General features: G+C 47.7%; 3 protein-coding genes across 3 annotated transcripts; 2 read left to right on the plus strand and 1 right to left on the minus strand.

Annotated features, from left to right (window-relative positions):
- The first annotated feature begins 47 nt into the window (after positions 1-47).
- LOC9628763 (fructose-bisphosphate aldolase-lysine N-methyltransferase, chloroplastic) lies at positions 48-2,354 on the plus strand. The gene is made up of 15 exons (XM_024679878.1): positions 48-294; positions 356-450; positions 506-569; positions 626-736; positions 802-861; positions 922-1,029; positions 1,086-1,158; positions 1,205-1,251; positions 1,299-1,379; positions 1,430-1,465; positions 1,518-1,601; positions 1,655-1,788; positions 1,845-1,933; positions 1,986-2,134; positions 2,196-2,354. The coding sequence occupies exons 1-15, from the start codon at positions 55-57 to the stop codon at positions 2,328-2,330; spliced, it is 1,506 nt and encodes a 501-aa protein (XP_024535646.1). The 5' UTR covers positions 48-54; the 3' UTR covers positions 2,331-2,354.
- On the minus strand, positions 2,324-6,074 carry LOC9637705 (chaperone protein ClpB3, chloroplastic). Its single transcript, XM_002975049.2, has 9 exons — positions 5,686-6,074; positions 5,394-5,612; positions 5,096-5,333; positions 4,837-5,032; positions 4,728-4,782; positions 4,518-4,668; positions 4,149-4,457; positions 2,904-4,084; positions 2,324-2,835 (listed from the first exon to the last, which is right to left on the minus strand). Exons 1-9 carry the CDS (start codon positions 5,938-5,940, stop codon positions 2,503-2,505), a joined length of 2,937 nt encoding a protein of 978 aa, XP_002975095.2. The 5' UTR covers positions 5,941-6,074; the 3' UTR covers positions 2,324-2,502.
- Positions 6,075-6,400: 326 nt separating this feature from the next.
- Positions 6,401-8,364, plus strand: LOC9628764 (cinnamoyl-CoA reductase 1). Its single transcript, XM_002974863.2, has 7 exons — positions 6,401-6,650; positions 6,768-6,942; positions 7,033-7,199; positions 7,319-7,492; positions 7,556-7,718; positions 7,792-7,981; positions 8,135-8,364. The coding sequence occupies exons 2-7, from the start codon at positions 6,807-6,809 to the stop codon at positions 8,274-8,276; spliced, it is 972 nt and encodes a 323-aa protein (XP_002974909.1). The 5' UTR covers positions 6,401-6,650; positions 6,768-6,806; the 3' UTR covers positions 8,277-8,364.
- The last annotated feature ends 1,344 nt before the right edge of the window (positions 8,365-9,708 follow it).

Below are 9,708 nucleotides of genomic sequence, written 5' to 3' on the forward strand. Positions count from 1 at the left end.
TCAGTGCTTCCTCGCTGCGCCTAGCAAGAAATCTTTGCTGTGAATGCTACTGCTATGTCGATTGGGGCAAAGAGCGACACAGCTACAAGCACGAAGAGTGAGGATCTGAGGAAGAGCAGCAAGAATGGTGCGAAGAAAATCAAGAGGAAGATCATAATGTGGGCTACCTGTCGCCGGCGGATTCTATGCCTCCCAGCTCCGGATGCTGTGTGTGGAGGTAGGAGTGGCCATCGAATTGTATGTGTTCCTCATCTTAGCGGTGGACGAGGAGCCAACTCTTCTTCTTCTTCGGAGGTATTCATCGCTTTCCAGACGAACGCTTGCTTCACTGTGTTTTTTTTCTTTCGTTGGCTAGACCAAGGAACAATGCGAGTTTTCTTCCTGGCTCAAGCGTCGCGGGGAGCACGATCCTAACACTGGCCTCAGCATTGGATTGTCACCGCATGGAAGGTGAGGGTTCTATGTTCTCTCCAGGATTGTTTTGACAGCTCTTTTGTTCTTCCAGAGGATTGTTTGCCTCTCGCCCCATACATACTGGAGAATGCATGTTACATGTTTCACATGATCTGGTAAGCTTTGAGACTTGCATTGCGAGATCACCATCGATGCTTTTCTACGAAGTTAGATGATCACCCCGGAAAAACTTCCGGAAGAAGTAACGAAGCTACTGTCGAAGGACGTGAGTGCATGGGCAAAGCTAGCGCTTTTCTTGCTTGCTCACCAAAAGAAAAAAGAGGTATCTACGTTTAAGAACCTTTCCTTTTCTTTCTTTTCTCAGAAAGCGTAAGCGTTTGCTTCCAGACGTCCGCATGGGCTCCTTATATAAGTTGCTTACCTCCTTTCGGTAGCATGCATAGCACTGTAAGTGACCTTTTGGGCTTTTTTTTCTCTCTCTCTTTAACAACCTGTCGATTTGGCCAGATTTTCTGGACACAAGACGAGCTGGTTTACTTAAAAGTGAGCCCTGTTTATCGCGAAACTGTACAGAGAAAGGACGTGGTGAGAATGGAATTTGCAGCAGCAGAAAATGTCTGGTTTTTCTTTTAACCAGTTTATATATTCAAGCTGAGCTCTTCCATTTGCAGGCACTTCTACTCTGCCCACACATTTTTGGTAGTCGAGTTTCAGCGCTGGAGTTCAAGCATGCTTATGCAACAGGTTAAACTTTTCGTTTGCTCACGTATCCTCACTGATTACATTACAGTTTGCTCTCGTGCTTGGGGGATCGAAACGATTAAATCACTTGCTTTGGTATGTTCTCTTCCATCTGTTGTGTGAAGTGCTGAAAATGGGGACAGGTTCCTTTTGTGGATTTCTTCAACCATGATGCCAATTGCCGCGCGATGCTTTCGTACGACGAGGACAGACATTGTGCAGAGGTATTTGTTCTCTTGTTAGGAAATCGACTCACAATAGAATGAAACTATAGGTTGTTTCAGATCGGGACTATGCTACTGGAGACCAAGTATGTACCAGTTTTTCTTGATCTGAACTACGACTAAAGTTTGTGATGGAAGGTGGTCATTAGCTATGGTCAGCTCTCGAATGCAACACTTGCTCTCGACTTTGGTTTTGCTCTTCCCTTCAATCCTCACGATCAGGTTGTGATTGTTTTACCAATATAGCTCTCTGACTGCTATTTCGCCCGCTGTAGGCTGGAATCTGGTTGAGCCTTTCGGAAAAGGATCCGCTTCGTGACAGCAAACTTAAGCTTCTACACTCGCACAACATGCAAACTTGCGTCACCAGAGAGGGTGTGGATACTGCTGGAAGTTCGTTTTCTCTTCAGTAAGCGCTTGCGTGTAGCTAGAAATATGTTGCAACAACTGTGTCATTTTCCACAGAGAGGTAAAGTCGAAAGCAGGCAGAGGGAAGGGTATTCCACAGACTTTACGTGCTTTTGCCCGTGTTGTATGTGCAACAACGTCGGAAGGTTTGTAAGACTTAAATATATTCCAAGAAGCTAACTGTGCTTTCCGACGCAGAGCTAGACGAAATGGCTAAGTTTGCTGCTGATACTGATGGTCGTCTTGCTCGCCGGCCATCAATTGATAAGACCAAGGAGCACAAAGCAATGACGCTGCTGCAAACAGTCATTGACAATAGGATACAAAAACACGAACAAGCAGCATCGGTACTTGTCTCACTTTTCCTTCTTATGGTGCTTACTCTAACCATCTTCCAATCCATTCCAGGCAATCCGGGACTCTGCGGTCTTGCAAAAACCAAGAAAAGAGATCGCAAAGGCCATTGTAGGTGGTGAGCTTCGAGTTCTTCGTTCTGCCAGTGCTTGGTTAAAACAGCATTCCCAGGCACTATTACAAACTTAAAAAGTTTTCCATTTACGATTCTTCTCTCAAACGTCTTGTTTACAGTGATATAGGTGCCTTGTAAAACTCTCGGACAAGCTCTTGAGTACCGTGAGTCTGAAGAAAGGCAACGAAGAAACGAAACGAGGAAGCTAAATCTACGTTTCTCAGGACACAAGAGTGCCTCGTATCCTTAGTTATTTGGTGCTAACACTTCTACCTCCGGCTGGGAAGGTTTAGAGGAGCTCTGGGAGGAAGCCACCTTTCGAAAAACGAGCCTTTGCTGGAGAACGTCCTCCGAGGGAGCGACAAGCTCCGCGTCCACGAGTATGGTGTCGTCTTCCTTGTAGTCCCCGCGGAGAATTCCCTTCGCGATTGGATTCTCCACTTGGTGCTGGACGACTCTCTTCACGGGCCGAGCGCCAAAACTCGGATCATAGCCCATCTTCCCGAGAAGGTCCACTGCCGATTCACTGATCGTCATGCTGATCTTCCGGTCTTTCAGTCTATGCTGTACTCTCGCAAGCTGGCAAAATCAACAAAGAACACGTTAAAAACTTCGCAAAAGGAGGTATGGAAAGTGATCGACTTTACCTGTAGCTTGACAATCTTGTTGATCTGTTCCCGGTCCAGCGGCTTAAACACGATGTACTCGTCGATCCGGTTGAGAAACTCTGGACGAAAGGTTTGGCGTGCGACATCCATCACGCGATCCTTCATCCGTTCATAAGACTCTCCGGCCTCGAGGCTGTTGAGGATGAACTGCGAGCCGATGTTGGAGGTCATGATAATGATGCTGTTCTTGAAGCTCACTTTGCGGCCCTGCGAGTCCGTCACCCTTCCATCGTCGAGAATCTGGAGGAAGATGTTAAACACGTCCGAGTGGGCCTTCTCGATCTCGTCGAACAGCACCACCGAGTAAGGCCGCCTCCTCACAGCCTCACTGAGCTGACCACCTTCTTCATACCCAACGTATCCCGGCGGAGCACCGATCAACCGAGACACAGTGTGCTTCTCCATGTACTCGCTCATGTCGATCCGGATGAGCGCCTCCTCGGTGTTGAAGAGATACGCCGCCAGCGCTTTCGCCAGCTCCGTCTTTCCGACTCCAGTCGGCCCCATGAACATGAAGCTCGCGATCGGCCGGTTTGGATCGGACAGCCCGGCTCGCGAGCGCTGGATAGCGTCGGCTACTGCCTGAACAGCCGGCTCCTGTCCAACGACGCGCTTGTGGAGCTCGTCATCGATGTGTAGCAGCTTCTCCATCTCGGACTGGAGGAGCTTCGAGACCGGGATGCCCGTCCACTTGCTGACGATCTCCGCGATATCGTCGGACGTTACCTCCTCTCGGAGCATGGAACTTCCTCGGCTTTGGTAGTCGTCCAAGTTCTTCTCGGCCACTTCGAGCTGCCGCTGCAAGCTCATGAGGCTGCCATATTTCAGCTCTGCCGCGCGGTTCAAGTCGTAGTCCCGCTCGGCCTGCTGGATCTCAAGGTTCACTCTGTCTACCTCCTCTTTGATGGATTGGATTTTGAGCATGACGGATTTTTCGTGCTCCCACTGCTGCGTGACTTCTTTCTGTTTCTCTTTCAGAGCTTCGAGCTCGACGTTCAGCTTGTCCAGCCGGTCCCGGGAGGCCTTGTCCGTGTCGTTCTTGAGCGACAGCCTCTCCATCTCCAGCTTCAAAACGGCGCGGTCGATCTCATCGAGATGAGTTGGTTTGGATGTTATTTCCATCTTGAGCTTCGCAGCTGCTTCGTCAACGAGGTCGATGGCTGCAGTGAAAAAAACAGAGAAAAAGTTGACCATGATATGAAAATCAAAGTGGACTGTTGATACCTTTGTCGGGCAGAAATCTGTCGCTGATGTATCTGTCAGAGAGCAACGCGGCGGCAACGAGCGCACTGTCAGAAATGCGCACGCCATGATGCAGCTCGTAGCGCTCGCGCAGTCCTCGAAGTATCGAGATAGTGTCCTCAACCGTGGGCTGGTCCACAAAGACTTGCTGAAAGCGACGCTCCAGCGCGGGATCTTTTTCAATATACTTCCGATACTCGTCGAGAGTTGTGGCACCAATGCACCGCAGCTCTCCGCGACCGAGCATAGGCTTTAGAAGGTTCCCGGCATCCATTGCGCCGTTTGTAGCTCCTACGAATCATATCCTCCGGTTAGATGTGCTCACAAGCAATTTAAAATCTCTCAACTAACCTGCGCCAACAACTGTGTGGATCTCGTCGATGAAAAGGATGATCCGTCCATCAGACTCAGACACCTCCTTCAAGACCGCTTTCAACCGGTCTTCAAATTCACCGCGATACTTAGCGCCGGCTATCAACGCACCCATGTCAAGAGAAACAAGCTGCCAGTCAAAAGAAGATTTAGTATCTAGTTTATGCTGCATTAAGTCAAAAGCCGTACCTTTCGATCGATCAAAGCTTCGGGTACATCCCCTTGTACAATACGCTGAGCTAACCTGAAGTTGACGAGTTTTTTAGATACGCAACGAAAGATAAACAACACTTCCTACCCTTCAGCGATGGCTGTTTTGCCGACTCCAGGCTCACCAATAAAAACCGGATTGTTCTTTGTTCTCCTGCAGAGAATCTGGATGCAGCGCCGGATTTCGTCATCCCGTCCTATCACAGGGTCAAGCTTTCCTTGACGAGCCATTTCGGTCAAGTCCTTTCCGTACTTGTCCAAAGCCTCGTATTTTCCTTCCGGTGCTGAAAACCAGAACTTCACACGTTTAGTACAGAAATTTAGGAAACCATATGAGAAAGCATTACATTGATCAGTGACTTTCTGCGATCCCCGAATAGATTCAACTGCAGTTCTCAAGGCTTTAGCGGTAATCTGGTATTCTTTAAAGAGAACTTGCCCGAATCGTTTGTCTTGCAAATACCCCAAGAGCAAGTGCTCAATGGAGACGTAGGAGTCCCCCATGTCTTTCATGAAGCCTCTTGCCCGGTCGAGAAGTGCTTCCAGCTCTCGCCCAAGCATAGAACCCCCGGTCTCACCGACAATCTAAACCATAGCTCACGTAAGACTCACAAAACAATGCAGCTGAAAACCAGAAACACATACCTTTGGCTGCCGCTGAATGAACCTCTCCGTAGATTCGAGGAGCCCAGTGTTGTCGACACCAACTTTTCCAAAAACTCGCCTTGCCAAACCATTCTTCTGTTCTAGGAGAGCTTTCATCAGGTGCTCCGTCTCGACGATTTGCTGCTTGTTCTCCTTGGCGATTTCCGGGGACGCGACAATCGCCTGCCATGCCATGTCCGTAAAGTCGGCCTGGCTAATCTGTGAGTGAAGAAACAAAAGAATGATAGAAACGTCGTAAGTTCTAAAGCACGAACGGAAGAGCTAGACTTACTCGTCCATCTTTCCCTGGTGATGCAGCACACCGGGTAACAACGCGAAAATTCCTTCCATGCTGCCTTGTCAAAAACCTCTTGGAGCTCAAATTCGTTGCTCGCAAGCCTTGGAAAGAGCTAAACCCGCGCTCCTCTCTCCGGTAGCATCGCACCACACTTCTAGTCGATCGAGAGAGCACTAAATTCGCCGCCGATTCTCGCTGCGCCGCATTGAAACACGACTGGACCAATCCCGAGGTGGAAGCAGCAGCCATAGAGCAGAGGAAATTCCCACCGATTGAGCTGGAGCTCGCGAATTCTCGCGATCACTGCCCGCGATATTTATGTGTAGCTCTCACCGCCAATCCCTGCCTCCCCACGAACCCTAGCCCAGCCCTAATATTACCGACATTGTGACACGTCGCGAATATTTGAGAACGCTCTAGACGATGATCATGGTCCACACATTTTCTCTAGAGCTCTGCCAGCGTGGCACTATTTGCTGACCTGGAAGATTGTGTGTCACGTGTCTGATAGCATCGGAGATAGCCGGAAAAGGTAAGAAAACGTTTTCGTTTTTCTTTGACCGGTTTGACTGGCAGCTCACCTAACCCGGCAGTTTAATTGTTCTTTTTTGACCGGCAGATCAAAACGTGTCCAGTGGCCGTCACGGCTGAGGGGTCGACCGGCACGACTGATGTCAGTGACGGTGAGGGATGAGGGGCAAAAGAGAGAAGTGCGCCTCACGTAAGCAAACAACACCTTTGGGTTAGTTTTTATAGGCCGAGAATCCCAGCCCAGGCCGCCCAGGGCTCGCCTTGCGCTGGATCGATCTTGGATTTGATCGATCTCTCCAAGGAATTCCTCGGTTTTGCGGCTAAATCTCGTCGCGGCTCACACATTTTGGCGGAGGAATCGCATCGCGGCGGCGTCCATAAGAAATGCTTCCGTGATTGCCCAGGAACTAGGTAGCGCGTCCACGCAGGTAGGCACGATATTTCGGCCATTCCACTCGCATTCCGGGCATGATCGCTCTAGCATTGATTCGATTGGAATCGATTGCGCCATAAATGGTGTCCTAAAACTTTCGATTTCCTCGCAGACTTTCCACTCGCCCTCTCTAGGCTAATCGATCGCCTCCATGACGATTGAGAGCGTAAAGGATGCTGTCAAGGACACTGTCTGTGTGACCGGCGCCAATGGATTTGTGGCTTCTTGGCTCGTCAAGCTCCTCCTGGAAAGAGGATACACAGTCCATGGAACGGTGAGAAATCCCGGTACGCGAGTAAATTCTTCTCGACTTCCATGTCTCTTCTACCTTTTATCTCTTACCATGGATCTTTCTCTATTTTTTTTCCTTTATCCAGATGATGAGAGGAACGATCACTTAAAAGCTTTCGATGGCGCAAAAGAGAGGCTCAGCCTGTGGAAAGCGGACATACTTGACTATGAAAGTATCTCGGCTGCTACAAAGGGTTGTCAAGGAATTTTCCACACGGCCTGTCCGGTCACTGATGATCTTGGGATTGTCCAGGTATGTAGCAAGTAGATCTTTGGCATTTTCCGATCATAGCTTAGTATAAAAAACGACAATGATAGGACATCCACCTCCATCTCTGACATTATTTGCCTTTGGTGGAATGCATTATGTAGGAACCAGCTGTTCGTGGCACTTTAAACATACTCAAGGCCGCAGTGGAGCACCATGTGAAGCGAGTCGTTCTCACATCCTCCGTGGGGTCCGTTTACATGGATCCGAAGAGGCCCGTGGAAGAGGTCGTGAGCGAGGAGATGTGGAGCGACGTTCAGTATCTCAAGGACACAAGAGTAGGCGTTTTCTCTTGTTTTGGTTTTCATCTACTTCGTGAACTAACAGGGAGAGTTTTCCAGAATGGCTACTGCCTCGCAAAAACTTTGGCCGAGTCGGCTGCCTGGGAGTTCGCAAACCAGAGCCATGTGGATATGGTGACTGTGAATCCGTCAGTGGTTCTTGGCCCGCTGCTTCAGAGCACGATGAATGCTAGCACCACACACATCCTCAAGTATCTTACAGGCAAGCTTCTGTCAATGTAGCTTGCTAGAATTTCGCACCGTTTGTTCTAACGGTGAATGAATTTATCACGCAGGAGCAACCAAAGTGTACACGAATCACTGTCAAGCTTACGTCGACGTGAGAGATGTGGCCGAGGCACACATTCTCGTGTACGAGGAGCCTAGTGCTTGCGGGAGGTACTTGTGTGCTGAGAACATACTCCACCGCGGGGAGGTTGTGGAGGCCATGGCAAAACTTTTTCCGGACTATCCAATCCCGCGAAAGTGAGTGATCGCTGTTTATTCGGTTACGTCGTCTGTTGTTTGTTTTTTTTTTTTTTTTTCCTTTCCTCGTTTGCTTTCTCGTTGTTTTCGTTGTCTTTGCTTTCATAACACTGTTTGTGGTGCTAAAAACGTTTGCTTTGTTTTTTTTGCCAGGCCCAAAGACGATTCTCCGCGTGTGAAATCGTGGAAGATTTCAACCAGGCGGCTGCAGGATTTGGGGCTCAAGTTTAGGCCCTTTGAGGAGTACATTGCAGACACAGTCCACAGCCTGCAAGAGAAGGGATTCATACAATAGAAACCAAATTATTAATTTAGCTATGTTAATGAGCTATCCTCAAGCTCTATTTTTCATTTTTTTTATTTTACTTTTCATCTTTTATAAATATATGTGCATATAACTCCATGCATATTAATTATAATTAATGTATAGCGATCTCAAAAATACTTAACTTGACGGTTTAGATTACTTCTGCGATTATGCTGCTTTTCCAAGTGGCTATGCACGGCGAGGCAGACTTGGCAACGGTAAACACCAAGAGTTTTTTCATCCCCTCCTTCTCAACATCAGGACTGGCCTCTCGGGACGTTCCATTTAGGCGCCATCGCTTCGCTCCCCGATGCCAAATGCGGCAATCATCAGAAAAGGAGCCATCTTGGATGTCAAAGTTGTCCGGGATTTGCAGAGGTAGGAGTGCCACAAAGTCATGCTCGCCTTTTGCTACCATTTGGACGACAAGGAGCTTGATCAGGCAAGAAGAAGAAGAGCTCTACATCAATCGTCACCTCCCTCGAGCTCAAGCCCACGAGATCGTGCGCGAGATCTCTCAAGTTTTGCCACAGTCGTCATACCGGTGGCTAGATTCGACAGCAAAGTGCCGGGACGTGGAGGTGAGGAGCAAGAGCTCGTCCATTCTTGCACCTGTTCTTGGGATCGAAGTCGTCAGTGAGCTGAGCCGGAACAGATGCGAGATGGAATTCTACATGGGCGAGCTCGTCCAAGCTCCCGTTTTGCAGCAGCTGGTGACTGACTTCGTGTTCTATTATTGGTTTCCACGCACAGGATCTTCATGAAGGTGAGCATACCCCCAGAGAGTCTGAGCTGGCTTGGTCAATTCTGGGCTGGAAACGCTGATCAAGAGGTGATTATACCACAATTATGAATTATGATAACAACATAGCCACCTTATGCAAAGTACAAAAAGTTGTATGTGTGACATTTTTTGCTCCACAGTAAGACCGTGGGTAGGCTGTGCAGGATTAATTAATATTATGCAATAAAATCTTTGTTTTGGATTGTAAATTTGGAGAGACCTAGACTTACCATTGCATATGAATATACCAAAAGTTGTTCTCCATTATTCAATTCTCAATTCTAGGGAATTGATTGTTGTTAAAGTATAGATAGTCTTTGAGATTATGTAGATAAACAGTTGGCACTTGTTCTTATGATCTATCTCTCAGTTAACACTAGCATTAAACTCTATTGTTACATATGATTATAGTTTTGTTATACCCAATTGAAAACTTTGTTTCCAAAAAAGTTACTATTCCTACCTAATATGAGCCAATACATATTTTCTCTGCCTCTTTAAAACTTGAGAAATGCAATTAAAATTGGCACTACTATTTTATATTAGAAGAGAAAAACAAATAATAGAACAATAATTGTTACCAATGTTTAATTATGGTAGGTATTGTGATTTTAACAGCAGATTCTCTAACTTTGG

Source organism: Selaginella moellendorffii, unplaced genomic scaffold (genome assembly GCF_000143415.4).
Source record: "Selaginella moellendorffii unplaced genomic scaffold, v1.0 SELMOscaffold_26, whole genome shotgun sequence".
Lineage (NCBI taxonomy): Eukaryota > Viridiplantae > Streptophyta > Lycopodiopsida > Selaginellales > Selaginellaceae > Selaginella > Selaginella moellendorffii.